The sequence below is a fragment of the Candoia aspera genome, chromosome 2 (assembly GCF_035149785.1).
Source record: "Candoia aspera isolate rCanAsp1 chromosome 2, rCanAsp1.hap2, whole genome shotgun sequence".
Taxonomy (NCBI): domain Eukaryota; kingdom Metazoa; phylum Chordata; class Lepidosauria; order Squamata; family Boidae; genus Candoia; species Candoia aspera.
Genome location: NC_086154.1, coordinates 172,527,627 through 172,555,582, shown reverse-complemented (window position 1 = coordinate 172,555,582; position 27,956 = coordinate 172,527,627). Strand labels below are relative to the sequence as shown.

Genomic DNA, 27,956 nt, shown 5'->3' with positions numbered 1-27,956 from the left:
ATTAAATTATTTTCATATAATAAATGTTTGGGGGGTCAATGAACAATCTGAAATTTTATGAAGAGGTAAATAACCTGAACAGTTTGGGAACCACTGTTCTACGGCTGCCATACATGGGCTGCAAAAATCTGGATGACCATTAAATGTCAGCAGAAATACAGAAAGCTGTCTATACTGCCATCTGGATTTTTCACCCTGTATTTTTTTAGCCCACAGAGAATCATTCAACTCAAGCACCCGTTTGATTCCTGTTGCCTAAGGTATTCTTTGAAGCCACCTAACTTTGGCTTTCAGAAGTACCCCAGTTACTGCCTAAACAACAAGGCAGAATTTAGGACCCAGGGATTATTTTCTTTCGTAGGATTCTTGTGTGCAGCCTCTGACAGCTGACTGAAAATCAATGAAGTGTACTTTAAGAAGCTTCACAGTGGTGCAAGATAAGGCTAAAATCTCTTCTCCCTGCAACTAGCCTGCCGGCTGTTACAGCTTAAAATATTTTTGAGTTAACTTGTGTCTTCGAGGGAAGTGATTTACCTATAAGCATCCAAACAAATCCAGCAGGAGCAACGGCTGTGGTGATGAGGGTCTTAGATGTCATTAAGCTGCCCCTTCTTTTTTGTGCTCATAGTTCAGGTAAGTGCAATTGAAGAAAGTTAAACAATGGCCCGCCTCTCAGGCCACTTGCAACAACAGAGATGTGCATTTTTATGGGCTGATATTAATCCCCCAGTCCTCTTCAAGCACGTTGGAATGAACTTTTGTTTTTACGTGTGTCTTTAAGGGAAGGGAAGTAGGAAAAATTAGTAAGCTACCGAAGGCAGTCAGTATTGTATTTCAGTTCATATTCTCATGAACAAGCTTGTTCTTTAGAGTTTTAATGCTTTAATGACATCATGCAAAAGCTTTATCAGATCACCCCTCCCCCAAGCTAGTCATTTGTATAGCTCTGTTGTGATGTATGCAAGAAAAGTAGAAATATCCTAAACGAGGTATCTTTACTTGACAGAACATGTGCTCTGACACTGCAGTTCTGTTCCTGTCTGCTTTGAAGCAAGTGTTTGATTTCAGTGGGGCTGAATGTTCCAAACTTGGATTGCAAGAAGGGGAGGAAGGCAGTGGAGAGAAGCAAGAAGGCAGTAAGGGAAAAATGCAGGGAGCTTTTGTGACATTCTCAGCGAATCTACAACTATTAATCATCGAGAAAGGAGTAAGAAAAACGTGTTGGCAAATGGGAGGGCAAGGAGATTTATTCAGACTAACTCTTTTATAATGGGAATAGCAAAAGAGTAAACCCCATTTATTGATTTTGCTGAATTTAGCTCCTGGGAATGTTGATACGACTGTGAGTTCACCTCCACAACCTTGCTCCAACCTACCCATTTGCTATTCTCTCTTTTCTTTCTCTCTCCCTCTCTCTTCCGTCACCAAAGAGCCCTTTCGGTTCTTTACTAAGGCCATCACATCCAGCTTGCAAAGATCACTAGCTGGTGGCAAAAAGAGAAGAAAATGGATTGGAGATGGCAGTCCTACCTTTACCAAAAGTCTTGAATGAGATGGCAGTGGTTGTCTGACACCTCCAGGACTCTTCCTCCTCCTTTGTCCTTTACAAGGCTGCTGGGATTTTTTAAATCATTGTTTGGGGCAGATAATTTATTGTTGTTGTTGGAGAGGTTCTTTTTAATGTTTTTGACTGTTAACAGCTCTGAGCCTTCAGGATTGATTGACTGATTATGTGCCATCCAGTTGTTTTCGACTCCTAGACACCACATAAATAGATTTTCTCCATGACAATCTATCCCTAACCTGGTCTTTCAGATCTCTCAACATTGCACTCATCACCACTGTAACTGAGTCCATCCATCTTGCTGCTGGTCATTCTTTTCTTCGCTTTCCTTCTACCTTTCTCAGCATTAGAGCCTTTTCCAGAGAGCTGGGACTTCGCATAATGTGTCCAAAGTAGGGTAATTTGAGCCTGGTCATTTGTGCCTCAAGTGACAACTCTGGGCTGATTGTTCAATGATCCATTGGTTTGTTTTCTTGGCTGTCCACGGTGTCCTCACGAGTCTTCTCCAGCACCGAAGTTCAAAGGTGTAAATACTTTTCCTATTCTGCTTCAGGAATGGGTGACCCACATATAAAGTAATAAAGCTAAAATAAAAATAATCAGTAAGTCTCCAAGACAACCCAGAGATTCTGTTTTTCTGTGAGGAGAAAATCCTGAAGTATAGACAACTGCAGCTTTACTTGGAAGTAAGTTTTCCATCAAGTGAGGCTTACTTTCTGTTTAGTATATGCAGAATTTGCTGGCTGAAGGAGAAGACCCAGGTAACCCAGTCCCAAGCCTTTAAGGGCTTTAAATACTTAAAAAGGGAGAAAAAGGAAAAAAGAAAGGAAAATGAAACTCCTAAAAACAGTTTAGATAAGTACTTGATTTCTGACTTCTGTACTCCAACTGGTTTAGAGTATTTATAAACACATACTTTAAAAACCATACTCTAGATGTTTATTTGCCTTGCTGCATGGTAAATATACATACAATTATTGATAAAACTGTAGCAATCTCTGCACAGAGGAAGCTGGAAAGCAGGCAGCTATGTGGAGGCAGTGAGAGTCAGAATCCTCTCCTCTGTGCAGCTGTGATGCTAAGGACAAACTAACTTTCGGAAAAGTCCCATGAGCTTAGTAAAACTTAATTTTGAGTACCTGTCTATAGTATTGTGCTCTTGGTAACCCCATCTACCAAATCATAGTGATAAATGTTGGCATATAGCCTTTCCTGAGTATTCATATACATTATCTGTCTAATCCCTGATGACAGAATAATGATGGAGAAATAATAGTTCCTCTAAGGCCATCCAATGGCAGAAAATCACTGCCTTAAGATTATGAACAGGACGGCAGTGTTGTGTTGATGTTCTGCTGTGGATTCGGCAAGCACTGTAGGTACTAAATGGTGGTGTAGATAGCCCTTTGGCCTGATCCAACAGATCTCTTCTGTTTGTCACTTCAGTAAAGTGAAATATAGCCTAATTATTTATAGCACATTTATCTTTCCTATTGGAAAGTCCACTCTGGTAGAGTTTTGTTGAAAAAAATAGTATCTTCTTAAAAGCCTTGGTCCAAGACATCCTGTCTCTGGGTTCTCATTGGATTTGCAGAATTAAGTTCATCTTGGACTTTTTTATATCTAAATGGAAAAATAGCTAGAAATTTTAACAGCATTTGTTGTCACAGATAGTCCTCACTTAACAATGGTAATTAGGACTGGAATTTCCATCACTAAGCAACATGGTCATAAAGTTTGATGTCACATGACCATGCTGCTTAGCGACAGAAATTCCAGCACTTCTGGTTGCTGTCATTAAGTGAATCACTATGGGGTTGTAAGTGAAGATGACTCATGGTTGCTCTTTGAGACCTCCTGCTGGCTTCGCCATTGACTTTGCTTGTACGAAGCCAACAAAAAAGGTTGCAAATGATGATCATGTGACCTTGGGCTGCTGCAACATCATGATTATGAGTTGGGCGCCAAGCGTGTGGATTGTGATCACGTGACTGCAGGGATGCTGTGACCGACATAAATATGAGGACCAGTCATACCTACCAGTCATTCAGCACTGTTGTAAGTTTGAACGGTCGCTGAACAAGTGGTCATTAAGCAAGGATCACCTGTATTATGTTTTATAATTACTGTAGCAATATTTGCAGTAACAAGCTTCAGTATTTTTCCTCTTCTCCCTCTTTGTGAAAGTCAAGAAATTTGACATGCAAATAATTTCACTTATCTATCTTTAACTTTTCAGAAACATTACTTAAAACTATCTTCCACCAAATTGTCTAATATTGTACAGATTATGAAATGAGTTATCCTTCTCATATACATTTGTACTTCCCTATTCAATTATACTTTCCACTCTACTGTTTTTTAAACATTTGCTCATGTGATGGAAAGGTCAGCAGACCCAATAAATTATGGATCAGCCCTTTGAGGTAGACCAGACAGAAAACCAAAACCATGAGTATTAACACTACCTTTATTGTAAGGTTACAGTGACAGAAACTTGCAAGCCTGAAAGTGCTTCTTCCCTCCCCTCCCCTGCCTTTACTTTCCAGAGAACTAGGGAGGGTCCCTTTGGAGATGCTTTCTCCACCCCCATTCCTTCTGTGGGCTGAGCTCTCTCTTGCCCTACAGTTGCCCTGGCTGCAGCATTTCCTCCTGTCTCTCAAGGTTATTCTCACAGCCCATTACATTATGTAATCCGCTCAACTTTTCAGTCACTGAAGATCATCCCTGAACTGTAGACTCAATGACTGGATTTGCACACAGTGAGATCAGTTATTATGTACTGTAGTTTTATTTTTGCTTAGCCACTGTGATTTGCAAACCATGGTTTCTGACCTAGCATATTATGTCAGCCCAGACAGTTGTGGCTGTTAAAAACAATGTTTAAGCAAACCATGTGTAAATCCAGCTCATAAGGGATACTTAGTAAAAGTATTCCTTGAAATTTAGCATAACGATTGGAGTTCTCTACTATGAATAGGTGCTTAGGAATACTGATATGTGTAGCTTTTCTCATCTCTGTATAATATGGCAGTTTGCTGAAAACTTGCATTCTAGGCAACTGTTAAAAGTGTGGGAGCCCCATTATCCTGAACAGTGTCTCAAAAGTAGAGGTGAGAGGCACTGATCCTCAGACTTGTTTTTCCTGAAGTTGCTTCCGTTTGGGAATAGATCCAGATTTACTAATAGTTTATTTCCTTTTATATATAGCCCATCTGCTAAAACTTATATATTACCATAGACTTTTAATTCTGTCCAAGTGAGCTGCCATTTTGAATTCTACATTGTCCCGAGTTTCATTCTTACAGTAGTAATAATTACATGGCACACATTTAAATTGTCCCTTAGACAACTACTGAAATTATTTATTATTTAAAAGTTCCCACCAAAGTTAGTCTTGAAAGGAATATTACACAGCAGAATCTCGGTTAACCGGAACTCAAGCAACTGGCACTCTCAAGCAACAGACAAAAAAATGAAATAATACGTTAAATAAAAATTTAAATAAAATCAATTTTTAGTGGAAAGGTAAGTTTAAACTTGGCACGCCATGCCTAGCTGCCCTGATCCAATCCCTTTCTAGCAGAAAGGTAAGTTTAAACTTACCTTTCTGCTAGAAAGGGATTGGGGCGGCTAGGCATGGCGTGCCAAGTTTAAACTTACCTTGATGCAAGGCGCCGATCCCTTTCTAGCAGAAAGGTATGTTTAAACTTGGTGCGCCTATTTTTAATAGTAACCCTCAAGCAACTGGAAACTACATTTATCTGGCATCTATCAATCCCCATGGGTGCCGGTTAACTGAGATTCTACTGTATATGCCAGTGCCCAACCATTTTTGAAAAATATTCTTTTTGTGGCTAGAACATGTTTACAACAAGTCTGGGATTTTAATTTGATTGTGTTAGGTTTTTGCAATGCTTTATATGATAGCTCTATACATAGGCATTTCCCCCTCTTCTCCCTGTTTCTGCCTTTCAGCTTTTATTGTGTTCAGTTCATTTGCTGAGAATGAAGATGCCCTTTTGCGGCACTTATTTCGTGGATATCAGAAATGGATCAGGCCAGTAAAACATTCCAATGATACCATAAAGGTATATTTTGGACTGAAGATCTCTCAGCTTGTAGATGTGGTAGGTAATCTTTAGACCATTTTCTCTGACACTCACTGATAGGAATGGTCATATTGTTCTCCTTGATAAAGGATATTCTGATTCCTGATTGTCTCTATCAATCTTGTTAATGGTTTTTTTTGAACAACTAACTACAGCAGAATTTTTTTTTTCTTTAATTAGCAGGATGTGGTTGGATTGGGTTTTTTTTTTTTGGAATAGCCATCAGCCATGCTGGTTAGGGATTATGGGAGCTCAAATCCCAGCTGAATAAAGCTGCTGAAGGAGAACAAAATTTATCCTTTTTGCCTTGGGGGTCTTAGAATGGCAGTTCAGGAATACATATACTGTATCTGAAAAGCATGCGACTGTTGGAGGCATAGCTGGTGCTTAAGGCATGCTAAATTTTTCATTCTCTTTTATTTGCTTGGATGTGCTTGCATAAAGATTTGGGCCAGAGATACATAGACCATGAACACAGCTGGTGTGGGACTGGTCAAACTATAATAAAATATCTCTGGGGCCTTAGTTCATTTCAGCCATGCTTCTCTATCCCTTGATAGTTTCTTAGTCTCTCATGGTTCTTCACCAGCGTACCCTGAAACCCTCAAGGTTCACCATGTGTGGGTGTGGGTATATGTGTGTGTGTGTGTACAGTCACTCACAAATGGTATAAATACCGACACATCCTCCAGATCTTATAGGCAACATAGATCTTTCATTATCAAGAATCCATATGCATTTTTTAAAAATATGATTATACTTGTAGCCCTGTAAGAAAATTCCACAGTTTACAGTATCCTTACATTTTCAAGGACTTTGTGAAGATGTGTATTATTATCATTATCATTATCATCCAAGAAAGAGAATATTGGGGTGAAAAGATAAAATAACTCCTGGCAGAAAGAGAATTCCAAGGGTTTGAACAGAATGGTGGATGTATGTGTGTGCATGTGTGGTTTGTTCATAAATTAGAGGCTCAACTTTGCTCACACCTCCTGATTACTTAGAAGAGTTAAAACAATGTAAGCAGCTGTAAAAAGATAGAAGCAAAACACTCCCAAAATGTTCTCATATAGTCTCATAATGTTGAAGCTGATAATAAATGAATTTAAAAAAAACCAACCATCTGGGATTGTGGTAGATAGTTTGATGGAAACAGATTCAACATGCAGCTGCTCTGACAATGCAAATTTCACATTGGGGAAAGAAATTGAAAATAAAATGCAAGTATTATAGTGCTTAGGAGCAAATGCTGTATTTAGGCAAATACTGTATATTGTCTTAGCCACTGAATCTCAAATGCAATTATAAACTTGGAAAAAATACCAAGCAAGCAGCCCATTATAGTGATGAAGGCACTAGAACAATTCCTTTATTACAAAACCTTACAATATTGAGGACTTCAAGCTTGGGGAAAGAAAATCCCAAGTCAAATATAAGTTTATGCATGGTATGCAGAAATTGGTCAGGGAAATTTCCTCCCCGTCCCTTAATAGAAGAATTGGAGTGTTCTAATTTGCTGAGCGGCAAGAGATTGAGGTCAGAAAAAAAGAGAACATGTACTTAAACTAGGGAATTTGATTCTGCATCACTTTAGGTAGGTTTAAAAGGAGATTAGATAAATTAATGGAGGATACATTTATTAATGAGAGCCATTTGGTGTAGTACTTAAGGTACCAGGCAAGAAACCAGGAGACCTTTAGTTCTAGTCCAGCCTTTGTCACAAAGTCAGCTGGGTGACTTTTGGCCAGTCACCCTTTCTGACCCCTAGGAGGAAAGCAATGGCAACCCACTTCTGAAAATGTTGTCAAGAAACTCCATGGACTTGTCTGTGTATTCATCAGGAGCCAAGACTGACTTGGAAACACACCACACACACAAAGATTATCAAAGCTACTTGTCCCTGTAGCTATAGATTACCTCCAGTATAGTTGCTGGGGAGTGAGAATGTTCTTGAGCTTCTGTCTTGTGTGGGGGCCTCCCAAGGGCAGGTTCTCTCCAGGGTTATAGCTAACTAGAAGCTAGAAGTTGCCAGAACTGGAGCCTAAATGTTGTTGATCAGGCCCAGTTTAGACTGAGGCTCTAGACCCGCCCAATCCAGAGATGTACTGTTGCTTGCCAGTTGCTGCGGCATCCTATGTTTCGTTCTATGCTTGAAGATTTGGAAGCTGACTTGGCTATGTCCCAGCCTTGGGCTGCAAGGTTTCTAATTGCTAGCCTGGATTCCATGCTAGTCACAAGGAAGGGCAAAGCCAAAGCAGCTGGATTTATTCCAGCCATGTGGCTATAAAAGGCTCCAGAGCAACCTTCAAGGCCAGGGGCTTAACTCCAGAGAATATGGGACTTTGGTGTCATGTAGGGTTGCTACAGAGATTGAGATGGCTTCTGAATAGGGTTACTAGATATCTGAACAGGCAAAGGAGGACATGGACAATTGGAAAGGAGGACAAATGGGGGAAAAGGAAGGTACACTAACTGTATAACTATCTTGGCATCCGTGACAAAAATCACAGTGAAAAACTGGCCCCCCAAAAAAAGAAAGTACTTAGGCCTACATGTATATGCAACTATTTTTTCAGCATCAGAAAGACAGGTTTTTCAATCTCAGGAATGTGCTAGAGCTGGTTAGGAGGCAAAAGCCTTCAGAGTGTAACTGATTAAAGTCTTGTCAATCTCAGGCAGCAGGGGGAGGTTAGTAATCAACTAATTACAAAACTAATCACAGAGCTGAGCTGGTTAACTTGTGGTTAACTGATTAAGGAAGCACTGCATGATAGATAAAAGCTGCTCAGGAAGAGAAAGGTTGTTAGATACTCAAAAAGCCAGACAATATTTGATTTTAAGCCTATGCCTGGTGAGAGGACATGAGGACCAAAAGGAGGACATGTCCTCCTTTTGCCAGACATCCAGTAGCCCTACTTCTGAATCAATTAAATATGTAAACAGTTGTGAATTAATTCTGTCCTCCTCCTTTTCTGTCCTTAAGTAAAAATAGCAATCTTAGTCAAAATAGGGATACCATTAAGGTTTAATGATTTTACATAGGAAAATAATATTCTGGGAAGCAGAATATCACCAGAAAATGTAGCTGACCCCCTGGGGGTGCAGGGGATATTTGAAGGGAAAAAATCAATGACTTGCTCTTTTTTTCCCCTTCCCCAACAGGATGAAAAGAACCAGTTAATGACAACCAATGTATGGCTGAAACAGGTAAAAATAGAAATGTATTATTTTAAAATGTTTTGTCATGAGGATGATTGTTAGTAAACAGTAAGTTTTAATGTCCCTGTAAACATTCCTCAGTTGTCTGAGTCAGAGATCCTCCAACATGAATAAATCTAGCCTCATCTTAACGGATGTAAGCTGGCTTACATCACAGATACTTTGGTCTAACTAAGTTAATGTTTGAGGGTACTGCTGATTAATGATTTATAAAAATGACAGATCTAGTGCATCTAATACAATATATAAATAGTTTTTGTTTTAACCAATGTATCTGAACAGCAAATTTCATACTGTACTTTTGAACACTTGTAGTAGATGGGCCTCCCCCAAATCCAGCCTACCTGCTAATTCTGGTACTTCCCTGCAAAACCTAACCTTTAGATGGATGTCAGTAGGGTGGGGCATGTTAATGTTTTCTACTACAGATTAAGGTTACTATGGTAACTAATCATTTTGGCGGGTGAAGAGGTTGAATTTAATTGTCTCCTTTTCGGATGTTAATTTTTGCACCTGGGGGGAAGAACTTGCCTGGACTTGTTTTAGTTTCAGTTTCCCTTCTGTGTAGGCATGTAGAGAGTTAAGCAGCTCTCACTGAGAGCCTGTAAATATGTTTGTAAATAAAATTATTTTTATAGAAATGTCTGGTGTGTGACTTTTCTGATCTCTCCTGGGCCAAAGGCTTTCCTAGCAATCTGCCAACAGGTTATGTGCCCAGTAAACAGCCCAGTAAAACCCAGAGAGAATAGAGATCAGCTTCACACCTCATGCACAATTTAAAGGCAGGTAGCAAAGACCTGTGAAGATTTTCTTTGGAGCCACCTGGAGATTTTCCGGCAACTGCCAGTCTACAGGACAAAGAAGCCAGCTGAGGTGACTTGCAAAAGAAGGAAGAAGCCATGGCTACCTCCCAGCCCTCAGCGATGCCTCTGGAGCGCCTATCAGAGACCAACTATTTGAATTGGGCCCTGAAGATGGAGATGTATCTTTGCAGAGAGAATCTTTGGCTTCCAATTGGTGAGCAAACCCCCCAAAATCCCAGTGCTGAATGGCTTAGACAGGATGAGCGGGCTAGAGCCACCATTATCCTTGGAGTTGAGGACAATCAGCTAGTCCACGTGCGAGGTATGCAGTCTGCAAAGCAACTTTGGGACGCTTTGAGAGACTTGTATGTAAAGGCAACAGCAGGGAGTAAAGTTACCCTGACGAAAAAGTTGTACAAAGCCTACCTTGCAGAAGGAGATAGCCTTCCTGAGCACCTGCATTATATTCAGCAGCTGTTTGTTGAGTTGCAGGAGAGAGGAATGGAATTTACACCTCTCACAAAATCCTATATCCTCCTGTCCTCACTGAATGAAATGTGGGACACAGTGATTTGTACCCTGAAGGCTATGCCTGAAGCAGACCTCACCCCATCGTATGTTACACAGTGCTTACTCGCTGAATGGGAGGAGAGAGAGGAAAGATCCCCCCCTATCTCTTCTGGAAAGCTTCAGTACCAGAAAACAAGGGAAAAGAAGGGAAAGGAAGCTGAGGCCACAGCACTAGCCAGCCAGTGATGCTTCACTTGTGGTTCAGCTGGACATTTGCAGAAAGACTGTGCCTTGAGACCCAAGAGTAGAAAGACAGAGAAGAAGAACACAAGGGCAACACAGAAGAAGGCTCTTCAGACAACCCAAATTGCACAGGTTGCTGAGAAGGGTAATTCTGATGTATGGGTGTTAGATTCTGGGGCCAATTGTCATTTATGTAACTGTAAAAGCTCTTTTGTGTCACTGTCTAAAACTGAAAGACAAAGTGTATCTTTGGCTGATGGGTCTGTGACTACAATTATGGGACAAGGTGACTTGTATTTATCCTGCTTAGGAGAAACTGTAAAAGGTGTGTTGTATGTGCCAGATTTACAATCAAACCTTTTATCTGTGCCACAATTGGCTGCAACAGGGTATGTCATAACATTTAAGAAAAATGGTTGTGAGATACGTAAAAATGGGAAATTGTGTGCTACTGGTATATTAAAAGACTCCTTGTACATTGTGCAAAATGCAAGGAAGCCAAGCTGCAAGGCTGCAGTTGGTAACACGCCATATCATGACCAATGTGTACACCTGATGCACAGGAGATTTGGTCATGCTAATTTCAAGTATATAGCACAAATGCCACAGCTGTGTGCTGACCTAAAGATAAAACCCTGTGATAAATACTTAGACTGTGTAGTTTGCAAAGAATGCAAAACACTAAAAGCTCCTGTGAGTAAGCACAGTGACAGAGTTACAACTAGACCTTTGGAAATTGTACACTCTGACATTATTGGTCCTTTTGCTCCAAGTCTTGGACAAGCAAGGTATGCAATGACCATCACTGATGATTTCTCAAGATACACATTTATCTACATCTTAAAACACAAAGATGAGGCATTTGAGAAATTTAAAGGTTTTGTGACATGGGCAAATGGAAAATTCCCTAGGCCTGTATCTGCACTCCAATGTGATAGAGGAGGAGAGTACCTTTCTCACAAATTCAAAAGGTTCCTAGTGGAAAAGGGGATAGAACAAATTCTTTCTAACCCTTACACCCCTCAGCAAAATGGTGTTGCTGAAAGAAAGGGCAGAACCTTGCAAAATGCGATGGAATGCATGCTTAAAGATTCCCATTTATCTTTTAAGTATTGGGGAGAGGCAATATCTACTGCCTGTTATGTACAAAACAGATTGTATAACTCTGTGATTCAGGACACTCCATTCCATTTGTTTTATGGTGTGAAACCAAAGGTAAACCATCCTAGAGTGTTTGGTAGCACTGCTTGGGTTCATATTCCAAAACAACAGAGAAGGAAAGGAGGCCCCACAACAAAGAAAGCCATCTTTGTTGACTATGAACAAAGCCAAAGGAGCTACAGGTTCATAATGGGAGAGAAATTAATAATTAGCAAAAGCACTTCTTTTGCTGAACAAAACTGGGGGAGATTAAATTCTAGCTCTCCAGTTGATCTGACCACCACAAGAGAACAGCAAGGACTTGCTGATGGTGATCTTTTTCCTGATGAGGACATTAAACCAGAAAAACAAACTGAAGATCTGTCTGATGAGACAGATGCTTCTCAGGAAAGTGACAGGAGTCAAAATTTAAGCCCTGTATTACCTCATGGATCTCAGAGAAGTAATAAAGGCGTTCCTCCATCACGTTTTCAGGCTGAAACAGTAAAGGCTTTTCACATATTCACAGAACCTGAGTCTTTAGAACAAGTGAATGCTTTACCACCTGAGATTGCACAAAATTGGCATTCTGCCATGCAACAGGAATTAGCATCCTTGAAAGAAAATAAAACATGGAAACTGGTAAATCTACCTCCCAATGAACGCTGTCTGGGTTGTAGGTGGGTTTTCAAACTGAAAAGGGATGCTGATGGCAAAATCCAAAAATATAAAGCAAGGTTAGTTGCAAAAGGGTTCACTCAAAGGAAAGATTTAGACTTTGACAAGACTTTTGCACCAGTTACTAAAGGTGAATCAATTAGATTACTGTTAAAAATTGCTGCACTCAAAGGAATGTCAGTTCACCACTATGACATTCAAACTGCATTTCTCTATGGTGATTTAGACCACAAATTATACATGCAGCAACCCCCTGGCTATGAAAAAGGGGAGAATCTAGTCTGTGAACTGCAGAAGTCAATCTATGGGTTAAAACAAGCTGCTAGATCCTGGAACCAAAAATTAGATGAAAAACTGCAGAATTTTGGTTTTGAAAAAGGAAAAGCACATCCATGTGTATATATGAAGAAAGACAAATAAGGCTGTATGTAACTGTGCATTTATGTTGATGATTTGCTGCTGTTCACACCAACAGAAAAACAAAGGCTTGATTTTGAAGCCTGCATGAAAAGCCATTTCATATTAAAAAGCCTTGGAATTGTAACAAATAACCTAGGTTTAGAAATACACAGGAAGAAGGATGGTAGCTTTCTGTTAAACCAAAGGGGAGATAATGTTAAAATAATGTGAATGGAAAGACAGAATTGTCAAAGAAAATTGGTTTGCATCTATTTCTGTAGTATAAAAAGGGGAGTGTTAATGCTTTCTACTACAGATTAAGGTTACTATGGTAACTAATCATTTTGGCAGGTGAAGAGGTTGAATTTAATTGTCTCCTTTTCGGATGTTAATTTTTGCACCTGGGGGGAAGAACTTGCCTGGACTTGTTTTAGTTTCAGTTTCCCTTCTGTGTAGGCATGTAGAGAGTTAAGCAGCTCTCACTGAGAGCCTGTAAATATGTTTGTAAATAAAATTATTTTTATAGAAATGCCTGGTGTGTGACTTTTCTGATCTCTCCTGGGCCAAAGGCTTTCCTAGCAATCTGCCAACAGGGCAGACTGATGAAAGCAGTGGCATGCCATCATGATGCACACCCAACTCCTTTTGTACTTGTGTCATGACATCACATGCATGTTCAAAAGGGGAGGAGGTTGCAGCATGATGATACAATGCTGAGTTCCTCATTTTGACAAAAGCAGGAAGCTTCTATGAACACCCATGTTGGGACTTCAACCCCCAGAATTCTCAAGAATGGCCATGCTAGGTAGGTGGAAAATTCTGGAAGTTGAAATTTCACACATCTGGAAGGTGCCCAGGTTGGAGAAGGCTATTCTAGAGAACATGCTCAGTTTGTTCCAGGCAATTATAAGGTCCAAGAGACCTAGCCAGTATATGAGATAATTAACTTTATTCTCAAAAGTTTTACAGCACCAAAGCCCTGGTACCTCTTACTGTTGTTGTCTCTGAGAAGTCCACCATTCAGATGTTCTTAAGCATGTAATCAAAGCAAGCTTGGTGTAAGTAAATTAACATGTATAAGTAAACTGTCCCATTAAAGGCTTTGCACCAATCCATTTTCCAGACCTACAGAACAAAAAAAATCAAAATCCTTGCCCATGCACTCCATAGGAGTCTCCTCAGCAGAGGCTGGACCAGTTCTAGGGAGAAACTCTGGGAAATAGAGACAGAGGTTTTGCTGTCCTGAAAGAGGCAGGCAGCCATGGTCCTCTTTGTGGAACTGCCCTGAGCCGGATTCCTCACTCCCCTCCATTGCTCTGGGATTCATATTACCAGGAGCACCAATTACCAACGTCAGTTGGCATATCCACTATGTTCTTTCTGGGACAGGGATAGCATAATAGTGATCAGTGCTTTACACTTAGACTGCTTTGATGCAGTGTATTTGGGGCTACCCTTGCAGTTGGTCCAGAAGCCTCAGCTGGTCAAGAATGAGGCAGTGAAGTGACTGAGTGTGTCATCTTGCCTTACACCATGTCATGCCAATAGGCACTGAGTCAAATTCAGGGTTCCAGTTTTGATATATAAGGCCTAAACAACTTGGTAGACCACCTTTGCTGTTAGAGACCTGACTGAAGTGTACAATCCCTAGGGGAGTCATTGCAGCGCTATGTAACTGCTATAAATGCTATAATCTGGGGTCATCTTTTGGTCAATTGTTGGCAAGCCTTCTCTAGTGAAAGTCACAGGTGACATGGTTTTGCTCCCCTGTTCTTTCTACCTCTTTTTAATGCCTATGTTTTTATATGAATTCACTGCAAGATTATTAATGCATTTAATCATTTTAATTTTGTTGTTTGTATACAACTTCAAGATAAGTACATGAGATATATGAGCCTTCTAGGGCTATAAGGAAACATGAGTCCATCTCCTTCTAGCTCAGTATGATCAACAGGAACACTAAGTTGTTATCTTATATATAAAATGTCCTCTTTGGACTATCCCTTATGAATTGCATTTGTGCATTTCCTTTAAGTTACTTGACAATTACAACAGAAGACATGTGGCTTGCCCATGTGATATTCAGGAACAGGGAATTAGACGGTTTAATTAAATACAAATCCCTATCAGCCTTATTCCCCAGCCTTATTCCCTTTGTCTTTTTGTATGTAATCTGCAGCAGCCTTTGAGCAACATGACATGGCAGGGACATTGCATGGGAAAACTGGTTAATTCATCAGTGGAATCTTACTTCTTTTAAAACTTCAGTGGATAATTAGCTATAATTGTAATGCTGGTTCTTGCCAACCCTGCAACCAGAATAGCTCAAAACCTCCAACCATCAGACAATTAACCAACTCATTCTGTCTTCTGAACTGCTGATGCCCAGGTACCCTCTACTAGCATAAGAAACAAGGTTAGAGCATTGGGAGGTGGGAAGGTGAAGACCTGTAGGATTGCATCCTTTTTCAGGATAGATCTGCCCTCTCTCTAAAACAGTAGCAGCTGTTCTTTAGAAGAAGCATTTGGAAGGAAAAATCAGTAATTTGCTGGCAATGTTCCTCTCTCCAATAGTACACTAGAAATCTATCTATTCTTGTCCTCCAGGTGATTAAGATCAAGAAACTCTTGGCACTTTCAATGGACTATTGCTAAAATTAAATTTGAAATGATTTGTAATTTAATATAAATGTCATACTTTCAGTAGAATCACACGTCGTTTCATTACAATTTAGTTTAAACCAGGGATTCCTAAACTTTTTGCCATCACACCACCCTCTAGGGTAATCTTAATGCACACACCTCCCCTAAAGGTCCAAACACCAAAATGAACACAAATGAACAATGAAATAATACAATGAAACTTTATTTTAATAAAGACATAAAAAATAATAAACTTCACATCTCCCCTGGACTCTGTCCTCACCTCCCCATGGGAGGTATGCCTCACAGTTTGGGAAACCATGGTTTAAACCGTCAAGAATCTGAGACTGTTTGAATGTTGTTTTGGTTGTTTGAGTGTGGCATGATCTCTGCCCTGACTTTCTGGCTATAGGTCTGTGGAGCTGAGGATCTGAGAAATCAAAATAACCCAGAACTCTTTTTCTGAATTGCTTCTCTAGTTCCTGACACTCCTGATTGCAGTTCTGAACAGTTTTATTTGTATTGCTAGAAAGGGCATGTAAAAATACCCCTTGTTTATTATTTTGGCAAAGAAGGCCCAAGCAGCCCTTGGGGATTATTTTATCTTTCTTGCCAAAACACTTGGATGACTGACAATATCTTTGGATTGAGCTAAACTTTCTTTCAGTCACTGCAAAAAGACAAACAAACTTAGACTGGATGCAGGTTCCAGGTCATATACTGAAATATATTTCTACAGTTCAACTTTCCTCAACCTGATTTTTTTCCAAATGTGAGGCTACAACTCCAATGAGTATACTAAGAAGACTGCTACCTGCTGTTCTGTGACTCCCTTGAACATAGCTGCCATCTGATCCCAGCAGCATCTAAAAAATATGGATGACTACTTCCATGGGATTTGGTTCTCAGAAAAGTGGGTACCTCTTTAAAGGACTTGATTACACATGGAATGGAAGAGATGATGTCTAATCCTATCTCATCCATTGGGAAGAACCACTGGTATAGTTAAGCTCACACTTGCAATGCCTGATTCTTTTCTCTGGATAATTCTTTACAGTCATAGTGGGTAAACATTTTTCTGGTGAGGGCCACCTCCCCACAGAAATAAGTCTTCCTACATCTCAAGCCAGTGGTGGGGCCAGAGCAAAAAGTGGATGGAGCAACCCAATGTCCGTCCTTCCTTCCTTCCTTCCTTCCTTCCTTCCTTCCTTCCTTCCTTCCTTCCTTCCTTCCTTCCTTCCTTCCTTCCTACCTTCCTTCCTTCCTTCCCTTTGACAGCTTTTTCCTCTTCCACTCCCTACTGCAAGCTGCCAGGGAGGTGACAAGTAGCTTTTCCCAGAGATTTGAATTGATTAATTGCAAAAAACATTTGAAACAAGTGTGAAATAAGCCAATGGCTGTATGTAGCTCTAAAGCCCCAGATTTTGCACCCCAATCTTTGATGAAAATGTGACTGACCTTGCTTAAGTCACATAAGTAAAAAAAAAACCCAGGCTTGGAGAAGCTAGCATAATGAATAGTAATGAAAAAAAAAATAAACCTGCGTCACTTACTTCCAGTGTATAATTGATTATTAATATCTGAAGCATGTAAGCATCAAAAAGGGTGAATAATTTTTCAGTACATTACACAACTTAATTAGAGAAAATAGGATGAAATTGAGAGATTGAGTTAATTTACTAACCATTACAGAGATCTGATGGTAGCTTAAAATAACACCACCTGGGAGAAGCCTTTTGAGTAGGGAAGCAGCGAAGGAGTGATGCTTAATCCATTTACCACTTACCTTCCCAAATTTTCTCCTGATGGCCCATCTCCCTAGATGACTTTTCCAAAAAATTAACAAGTGGGGGAAATAGTAGCATATGTCAGATACTTTGGGACTTAGTCCAATTCTGTGCATGTTTAGTTCAAAGTATTTCTCTTCACTCCTTGGGAGACCTAGAACATGCCCATTATTTTCTATGGAATGCATTCAAGAGAGCTGTGAACATTAGCATCTAACACCAAAATACATTATGTCCTGTAGGTCAGAAGTGCATAACTTCTACTGGCTTGAGGGCCAGATGGTGTTTTACATGGGAAGTCAAGAGTCACCCTCCAAACTAGCCCCTTTTGTATTTTATTGTATAATCTATTTTCTTATTTTTTGTTTAGTTGTTTATGCTATTTGGGTTGTAACAGCACCAAAAAAACAAAAACAAAAACCCAACCCTGTAGCACTGATTGGAATAAAACGGATTGCACAGGGAGAGTGTGAGCAGTAGAGTAATATATGGAGAGAAGCATTTTGAAGGTTGCGGGAAGGTTACAGGAGAAAAGTAGAAAGAGAAGACAGAGACATAGAGACATAGACATAGATAAAGACATAGAGCAAAATGTAGAGAAGAAGGCAGGTTGAGAAGAATCCTGGGGGGATGGGTGGTTATTGGGGAAGATATACAGAGAAAGCAGTGCAAGAAATGTAGTCCAGATCAGTGTTTTTCAACCTCTGCAACATTAAGACGTGTGGACTTCAACTCCCAGAATTCTGGGAGTTGAAGTCCACACGTCTTAAAGTTGCTGAGGTTGAGAAACTCTGGTCTAGATGGTACAAAGGGGAAGAACAAGTAGAAAATCCAGTGGTGTTAGGACATAGGGGCAAAAGGGAGCTATGGAAAAGATGTTGTTATTCTTGTTGTTAGTTGCCATGGAGTCATTTCCAACTCATGGTGACCCTGTGTATAACAGAACGAAATGCTGTTCGGTCTTGTGCCATATGCCTGACTGTCCCAATGTTTGCATCCATTGTTGAGGTAATTGTATCATTCCATTGCATTGAAGGTCTTCCTCTTTTCTGCTGGCCCTCAACTTTAACAAACATGATGTCCTTTTCAAGCGATCAGTCTTTCCTGACAATGTGCCCAAAGTATGAGCGTCTAAGCCTAGTTATCTTCGCCTCTAGGGAACATTCTGGTTGTATTTCTTCTAAAACTGATTTGTTTGTTCTTCTGGCAGTCCATGGTATTTTCAGAAATCTTCACCATCACCACAATCTATCTTCCTTTTTTAATGTCCAACTTTCACAGGCATATGTGGCAATTGAGAAGACCATGGCGTGAGTCAGACGCATCTTTGTTTTTAAACTGACATCTTTACTTCTGAAAACTTTAGATAGGTCTTTGATGGCAGATTTTCCCAGTGCGATACGTCGTTTGATTTCTTGATTACTACTTCCCTTGGCATTGATTGTTGATCCGAGTAGACTGAAATTGTTGACGACTTCAATTTCTTCTCCATTTCTTCTGACATTGTTTATTGGTCCATTTGTGAGTATCTTTGTCTTCTTCACATTCAGGTGTAGTCCGTATTGCTGACTACAATCTTTAATTTTCATCAGCAAGTACTTTAAGTCTTCTTCACTTCCAGCAAGCAAAGCTGTATCATCTGCATATCGCAGGTTGTTAATGAGTCTTCCACCAATTCTGATACCAGGTTCTTCTTTGTACATTCCTGCTTCTTGAATTATTTGTTCAGCATACACATTGAATAAGTAGGGTGAAAGTATGCAACTTGCCGCACACCTTTTCCAATTTTGAACCACTTGGTATCACCTTTTTCTGTTCTAATGACTGCCTCTTGATCCGTGAACAGGTTCCTCATGAGTAGAGTTAAGTGCTCTGGAATTCCCATTCTTCAATATTAACCATAACTTGTTATGGTCCACACAGTCAAACGCCTTTGTGTAATCAATGAAACAGAGGTAAACATCTTTCCGGTATTCTTTACATTCAGCCAAGATCCATCTGACATCAGCAATGATATCTCTCGTACTGCGTCCTCTTCTAAATCCAGCTTGGACTTCTGGTAGTTCTTTGTCGATGAAAGCCTGCAAACATTGTTGAATTATTTTCTGCAAAATTTTGCTAGCATGTGAAATTAATGAAATTGTTCTATAACTTCCACGTTCCGTTTGATCTCCTTTCTTTGGAATGGGTATGAATATGGATCTCTTCCAGTCAGTTGGCCAGGTCATTGTCTTCCAAACTTCTTGACATAGAAGAGTAAGTGCTTCCACTGCTGCATCTGATTGTTGAAATATCTCAATTGGCAATCCATCAATTCCTGGAGCCTTGTTTTTCGCCAATGCCTTCGGTACAGAAGTGCAGTTGAGAAGATGAGAGGCCATGAATGAATACCACAGACAACATTTTTTCCCTGATGTAGGTCATGCAAATGGATGAAGTATAAACAATGCAAAGGGACAGGTTATTTGAAAAATAAAATATAACATGCAGTACAGGAGAGTCTGGAGGAACTTCCTCTTGTAAGAACTCTCTGTCTAAATTCTCTACAGGAAGACGCTTTCATTGCTAGTATTGATTTTAGTCAGCACTCTCATGCTTCTGGTTTTTGCATTTCCCACAAGGCAATAAAAAAACCCATATAAATAATAAATATAAGTGGAGAGATACTTTTTTTTTTTTTGGTTACTGTAAGAATGACTCCATTCTGGGATACAGTGGTTATGCACTGCAGTATGAAGTCAACAGAAATAGGACAAGGCAAAGGAAAAAAATGATGTGGGTTTTATCAGCATCTTTGTAAAAATCAGCATGGGAAGTTTTCCATGGCATAAAAAGAAGTAAGAATGCCTCCTGATGTCTCCAGAGCAAGGTGTTTTAAGGGGCTAAACAGAAGAGACCAGGGTTTCATTCTGTGTTTGTTAAAATGCTATCCGGATGCACTATAGTTATTTACTTAAGTATTCTCCCCCCGCCCCACCCCAAAGATTATTCAGAACTTTCTTCAGCCTGGTGAAGTTCTGTGTGCTACAGTCTGTGAAGATGGCTGAGATTGATGCTGTTTCATTCCCAAAGGTCAAAAGTGTGTTGCCTCAATATGGCTTATTCTCCCTAGGCTATTCCTTGTATTCCCATTTTTTAAAAGACACAGCCATCAGGTACGCAGCTATATGATGTCTTGACCCAACGCAACTCTGGCATTTTTAAAAATAGTCTTGTGACTACTGTTCATTGCCTCAGACTGAAACAATTTGGTGGCTGGCCAGCATGGCTGCATCACAGCCAGAAATGCTGAGGCAGGGGCGGGAAAGAGGGAAGCGTTATAGTATTTGCTGGGAAATGATGAACGTTTGGTAAGCTTTATCTTCTTTTAAAATGGAAAGGGTCCAAGCGTTTGTCAATCTTTCTTGTACCTTTAGGTTCTTTGCTCAGAACACTGGAAGAAGACAGGCACTATTTTATTTATTCCTCAGCTGATGGACAGAATCATGCTTTCACACACACACACACACACACACACACACACATCTTACTTTTATAAAGGGTAGAAACTTAGGACATAACCCTGTTGAAGGCAGCAGAGCTACTGTATGTGTGGCTCTGATGGGCAGAGTCGGTTGTCCAGGGCTAAAATCCATTCCACGCAACAGAAAGGTTCACTGCCAGCAGCTCTAGACTAGGCTGTATGAAGGAGAAACCTGACTGTGAAGAAGATGTCCGTATTAATCATTCAATTCATCAGTTGCTCAGCACGAAGAGTGATCTGATCAGTGTACAGAATAAAAATACAGGTTAAAAATTACAGTGATGGTCATCATTCACTCTTTATTACAGTCACAGACCAATACAATGGTATTATTCCATAAGGTAAACATAGTCATGCTTAAAGTATTAAAAACATACAATAAATATATATATATATATATATTGAATTCAGGTAAAATAAACTGATTATCTAACTCTATATGTAAAGTCTAATGTGTGGCCTATTTTAACTATTTAAGTGTGCCAAATTTTAAGAATATATTAGATATGAGATATAAAACATGAAAACTACATAGCGACTATGTTATACTATATATAGATAAGATTATAAAGAGTTTACAAAGGTATGCAAGACATTACAAAGGTTGGCCCCTCTTGGTGTGTCGAATCTGCATTGCTGCAGCAATGAAGTGACCATGATACAACTGAAGCAGTAGCAAGTTAAACAACTATGAAATCAAAGCAAATCACTTTAAAACATTGCACGAGTAACTGTTGACTGAGCTAGTGGCATGCAGTTAACTGTAAATCTCTAAATATATTGGAAAAGAATATTAAAAACATAAACCTGGCTAAACAATCATGTAACCCCCAGGATATCATAAAGTTTAAAAAATCTGAGAAGATCAAAATCAAAGGCATTTGACTCTGAGGAGCATATTCCAAAGTCAATGGTGCTCTATAGGAAAGGGCCTTCCCTCTTGTATGGCTCATACATAACATTAAGCCAGGATTATTTAAACTTGTCAAACAATATTATGTTTTTAATATTCTTTTCCAATATATTTAATTATTTACAGTTAATTGCATGCCACTAGCTCAGTCAATAGTTACTATATCACTCATGCAATGTTTTAAAGTGATTAGCTGTTGAACAAGTTATAGTCAGCACACTAAGCCAAAACTAAACACATCATGTTATAGCTTAGCATTATGTACGAATCCTGACACTATATCCATAGACAGAACAATTCTTCCATTAAGAATTGAGTCAGCAGGCTGTTAATTATATATTGACCTGAAAAATGACAATGGGAATGTGGGGCTGTCCAGATATTACTAACTTAGAACTTTCAGCAGCCTCAGCCAGCATTGTCAAGAGTAAGAAAGGATGGAAACTGTAGTTCAGCAATATCTTGAAAGTCACTTAAAGATCAATAGATTCTCCAGAGTTAATCTCAGCTAGGAATGACTGCCTAATTGAGAAACTGAAATGGAAATCTGTAGCTTTTGCTGATTATTGCAGGAATGGATTGACCATAAATTGTGCTGGAATCCTGAAGATTATGGTGGGATCACTGCAATTCGAGTTCCATCTGAATCTCTCTGGCTCCCTGATATTGTTTTATTTGAAAAGTGAGTATAAGGATCCTAATGCAGGGAATGGTGGCCTGTCCTACTTTCTCAGAGATAATCCCGTTTTAGAGGCATCTCTTATTTGACGCGGTGGCGCTGCGGGTTAAACCGCTGAGCTGTCGATCGGAAGGTCGGCGGTTCGAAACCGCGCGGCGGGGTGAGCTCCCGTTGCTCGTCCCAGCTTCTGCACACCAAGCAGTTCGAAAACATGCAAATGTGAGTAGATTAATTGGTACCGCTTCGGCGGGAAGGTAACGGCGTTCTGTGAGTCATGCTGGCCACATGACCCGGAAGTGTCCTATGGACAACGCCGGCTCCAAGGCTTTGAAACGGAGATGAGCACCGCCCCCTAGAGTCGGACACGACTGGACTTTACGTCAAGGGAAGCCTTTACCTTTACCTTATTTGAAGGGCTATCCAGTCAGTATCTCAGCTGAAGCTGATGAACCGTAACCAGCCGAAGATACTTATCAACCATATTGACTTGCACAGCAAGTAAAGCACAAATTTGTAAGGTTTTTGTTGTTGTTTGTAGGGTTGTTTCCCCCCCTGAAATTTCTTCGGCCTAATTGAAGTTTACCCAAGTAAGTTTTCTCAAGCACTGTAGTCAGAGTCCATGTAGTTCAACCTCACTTCAAAAACATTCAGTCAATTCTTGCTTTCTCAGTACTTTCCTGAAACATTTAAATATACTTCATAATTAATATAAAGAATCATTTGAATTGATCAAAAGCAATGGATTAGACCATATCTTTTGTTCACTGAGGAAGTATTTTCAGGGAACATTGGATGCTCTAGATCTTACAGTCCAAGGGTGGAAAAAGTGGTCCAACCTTAGAGAGAAAGATCTGATCCCATAACACTCCTCCTAGATGTCTTAGATCAGGTGGCCCTTTTTTCTCTGAGCCCAGAGCAATGAAACTGGCAGAGGCAAAAATATATTCCACGGGCAGGTCAGGAACAGCTTAGATCTTCAGGATCTATAACTTTCCTATCTCCTACTTTGCCACCAGAATTGGGGGAAATAGTGGGTGTAATTTTCTTACTACTGCAGCTAATAAAAACAAATTGAAAATGTGAAGAAGTTGGCACATGCTGGGCATGGCTGTGATAAAGTTTGTTCTTTCATCTATGTCTCCTCTTCTCCCCCACTCCACTTAGGATTGCCTCATATTCTGATTAATTGATTAAATATTGCAGGCATAGTGTGAAGCATGCCATTTGTAATGCTGACAAAAGATCAAAGAATAAATCTAGTCTAAAGAATCCTGATTGTAGGACTTCTCCCAGGCTAGTAAGTCAAGAAGGTATTCTAAGAAAAATAATATCTGAGCATACTTTTTGCCATAAAGAACAACTCTCCTAAATCTTCCAAAGCTTGAAGCTTTATTTCTGAGGTCTGATTTTCAGGCAGGCAGTAACTTCCACAAACATGAATTTACAAGAAATGGTAAGCTTTTAAAACAAAGGGAATTGATTGGAATTGGGCTACCAGCACAACTGCAATAGGAAGCAAATCTGAAACAGGGAAAAAATAATTGGAAGAAGCAGCAGTAAATGTAATTTAAGAACAGTTTTCTTCTCTATCCTTTCTAGTGCTGATGGACGCTTTGAAGGTTCATTGATGACAAAAGCAATAATTAAGTACAATGGGATAGTAGTATGGACTCCTCCGGCCAGTTATAAAAGTTCCTGCACGATGGATGTGACCTTCTTCCCATTTGACAGGCAGAACTGCTCAATGAAATTTGGATCATGGACCTATGATGGCAGCATGGTTGACCTAATCCTAGTAGATGAAAATGTGGACAGGACAGACTTCTTTGACAATGGGGAATGGGAAATCCTAAATGCAAAAGGGATGAAAGGAAACCGAAAAGACGGATTATATTCCTACCCGTTCATCACCTATTCTTTCGTTTTAAGACGCCTCCCACTGTTCTACACACTCTTCTTAATAGTCCCATGCCTAGGATTATCTTTTTTAACTGTGCTTGTTTTTTACTTGCCTTCTGATGAGGGAGAAAAACTGTCACTCTCAACCTCTGTTTTAGTTTCCCTCACTGTTTTTCTCTTGGTCATTGAAGAAATCATCCCCTCGTCCTCCAAAGTCATACCCTTGATTGGTGAGTACTTGTTGTTCATCATGATTTTTGTCACACTTTCAATCATTGTGACAATTTTTGTAATTAATGTGCACCATCGCTCCTCGGCCACCTACCATCCAATGGCTCCCTGGGTGAGAAGACTTTTCCTTCAGAAACTGCCCAGGCTACTCTTCATGAAAGGACATGTTGATCGCTGTGCCTGCTCTGATCCTGAAGGAGCCCTAAAGCCAAATCTGGTGAGGAAGTGTAAACACAAACAATTGAAAGATGGAGAAAAGGTGGTGATTGCATTCTTGGAAAAAGCTGCTGATTCCGTTAGATATATCTCCAGGCATGTCAAAAAGGAGCACTTCATTAGGCAGGTAAGTTAGAGATCATGAGTGGACTGATGTGATGTCAGTCTTTCAGACTAGAATCCTCATATCTATGGATTGGTTATAAATTTACAAAAGATCTTAAACCTGCATTTAAAAAAAAAATTATGAGGTCATAGCAAACCTGAAAAAAGTAATCCTGAAAAGCATTCTTAAGTATAGAATACCTTGCATAATTGGACCAAGATACTCCTAATCCAGCATCTGCCATGTTTTAGAGCAAGGAAAGATAATCCCTGACCATTGGCAATGATGGGTGGGACTTGTGAAGTTGCAAGAATTTGGGGAAAACATCAACTTCCTTGTCCTAGATAACCACTAAAAATTGACTAGTGTCCATCAAAAGAACATGTTTTTGCTTCTGTTCACCTTGTATAAGATTCTAATTTTTTAAAAATGGTTGTGCTTGGCTTTTTAAAAGCTAATGAAGTTAAAGTTAGACAAAAGAACGGTTAATGTTAGACTTAGCCTTAGTCTGATGCATTTCTGTGTAGATGTTATAAGCTGTTAGTTCCTGGCATAAATACATTCCATGTTTCTGAATATTAACATACGTACTGATGAATAGTTGTATTAGTTGTGTAGCACTCCCTAAACTATCTGACTGTCACCTTATTCTGTTAAAGGATTTTTTTTTAAGTTCTACTTCACAGAACATGAAGAGGATATAATGAATACAAATTCAAATCTATTGCTAAGGTTGACAATCAGTGGACTGCTAAACAAGTATTCACTTAGAAATTTGCCTTGGCCATTGAGCTTGCTTTAGACATTATTTCATGTTGCCCACTGAGTGCCAGTCATGTGTGCCAGGCTGTAGGCAGGCAATGCCCACATCCTAGTACAGATGCTGGCTGAGCCAAAGAGCACTAACACATCATGACCCATAGGCACACAATGACACTAAGCAGGTCTAGGTTTCATCACTGTCTAGATTGGAGACTAGCCAACCACCTCAACAGTGTTGCTATGAGTTCCACCAATAGAGGAGAGATAAGATAAAAATATAAGCTATTTCTTGAGAATGAGTAGCTCATTAGTGACCACCTATAAGCAGATTTAATTTTGGTTTTGGTTTGTCCATGTCGCAATCCTATCTGTATAGGAGTGAAAGAAACAAGCAGAAACTTGTGGTTCAGGCTGGCTCTGCTTCATCAGCTGCATGGAAAAAAGAATAAGTTTGAATAACTTTTATTGGAGACCTGCCCAGCTCCATATTCAATATCCCCTAAAGATAGTATCAACATTTATTGAACAACAGGTTTGCACCGCGTGTGACCCACCATGAAGGCAACCCCCCACTTAATGCCATGCATGCTTGGTGATCTGCCATGTGCTTAACAGGTTTATCAAGCATAAATTGATGTGATAGAATATAAACTTAGCTCTGGGAATGGGGAAGTGTTGAATGGCCCATTAAGGATGGAGGAGGTTCAGAAAAATTCACTGAGCCCTAGGAAAGAAGAAGGCAGAAGACAGAAATCCAAAATTACCCTGCTTTGATTTTTTTTGTACTGTATAAGATAGCGTAGACAGGAACTCTGACAGACTTTCAAGATTCTGTTATACCCTACAACAATAAAGATCATTCCTAAAATCTCTGTTTCCTGACCTTCCATACCTTGAAGGGCTGAGAGTTGATGACTAAACCCCAAGTGTATTTTAAAGCATGACTTCAATGTATAAAATAAGCATTAAACTCACAACTTTTTTCCCCCCTCTCCTAGGTAGTGCAAGACTGGAAGTTTGTAGCTCAGGTCCTTGACCGCATCTTCCTGTGGCTATTTTTGGTGGTGTCTGTAATTGGTTCTGTTCTTATATTTACTCCTGCTTTAGAAATGTGGTTGCATAGTGGTTTGTAGAAATAAGACCATCAATCATGTGAGAATCAGCTGGAGGAAGAAAACAGAAGGTCAAGATGCACGGTTAGGGAGCATTCAGTGTGCACAGCATCAACGGGAATGTCACTGACACCAGACTATGCTGGGCAGATTCAGAGCAAGTTTCAGATCAAATATTTTGGCTACTAAGCTCATAGGATGGGCCAGTACTGAACAAATGACTACTTTCACCTATATTTATTGTATTTATAGGCATTTATCTGTTTACCAAAATGCTGTAGACAACAGATACGCATATAAAATCAATATTTCAGCATTAGAAACTTACATTATTTCTTTTATTAGTTTACATGACAGATGTTGCATGTTGTTGAACTTTAGTTCCCATCAACTCAAGCCAACATGGCCAATTATCAAATATGGGAGTTATAGTTCAGCATTTGCAAGAACACAGATTCCCCAAAGCCAGTTTAAACCATAATAGCTTTTTCCCAAATAATCCTTGGAAACTCAAAGAGCATTACATGACTTGTTTCCTGTCATTGCTTATAAACCACCCAGAGTCCCCCTTTTGGGGGGAGATGGGTGGTAATAGAAATTTGAATAATAAATAAATAAATTTCCCTAACTCTTCTCTGATTTCCCCACTCCCTCATGCTTCCAAAATTTGGGTGCATGTGCAAAGGAGGGAAATTGAGCTGTGATGAATTGGTTTCCCAGTTTCCCAGTAGATGGATGTAACTAAGTACTAATTTTAAAAAGTCCCCCATTTTTAAAAAAAGCAAACGCTAAAGAAGTCCACAACAATTGTGGAGAAAATACTTCATTAGAAGAGATCGATGTATGTGGATTTTACATCTATTCAGCCATATTTATTCGTCAAATTTCAGAATTCACTTTGCAATATTCCACTGACACCAACTCTCATTGGAAAGATGACAATTTATTGCACTGATTTTTTTTTAAAAAGGTACTTGTGCATAAGCTTTATAAAAAGTAACTGTTATAAGCGCAGATTTTATATTTTCACGTATTAGAGATATATAAAGCATTAATACAAACTGAATGTATGTCTATAAATGTGATGAGCAGCAATGGCCCTTCCCCCCCCCCTGCCATCCCATACATTTTGTTTTAGAAGTGAACTTGAGGATACCCATCTTCTTGCAGCAGGACCTGTACAAGTTTAGCCTTCTGAAAAACATCATTTGTGTATGTTGGAAAGCAAGGAGGAAAAGCAGATACTATATTTAAGTTAACAGGCTTTTGCTCACCCTGCCAATACATTTTGTGACATTTACAGACTATCAGTACTGACTGGTGCACATATCACAATAGCCTGAAAGAAACATTAACTTTCATTGCTCCTCACATGTGATTGACTTTATATCATCTAACTAGAAGTCAGAAAAGC

The 27,956-nt window shown here is 39.6% G+C and overlaps 1 protein-coding gene across 1 annotated transcript; it reads left to right on the top strand.

The window, feature by feature from the left end:
• Positions 1–372: 372 nt before the first annotated feature.
• Positions 373–27,074, top strand: CHRNB3 (cholinergic receptor nicotinic beta 3 subunit). The gene is made up of 6 exons (XM_063294893.1): positions 373–633; positions 5,543–5,694; positions 8,842–8,886; positions 22,110–22,219; positions 23,816–24,689; positions 26,429–27,074. Exons 1-6 carry the CDS (start codon positions 579–581, stop codon positions 26,561–26,563), a joined length of 1,371 nt encoding a protein of 456 aa, XP_063150963.1. The 5' UTR covers positions 373–578; the 3' UTR covers positions 26,564–27,074.
• Positions 27,075–27,956: the final 882 nt, after the last annotated feature.

What these genes read in the sequence shown, in the direction of transcription:
- CHRNB3 (XM_063294893.1), top strand. Translation starts at nt 579, where the DNA reads ATGAGGGTCTTAGATGTCATTAAGCTGCCCCTTCTTTTTTGTGCTCAT. An exon ending in TCTCTCAGCTTGTAGATGTG is followed by an intron (nt 5,695 to 8,841) that starts GTAGGTAATCTT and finishes CTTCCCCAACAG; the next exon opens with GATGAAAAGAACCAGTTAAT. An exon ending in GATATTGTTTTATTTGAAAA is followed by an intron (nt 22,220 to 23,815) that starts GTGAGTATAAGG and finishes TATCCTTTCTAG; the next exon opens with TGCTGATGGACGCTTTGAAG.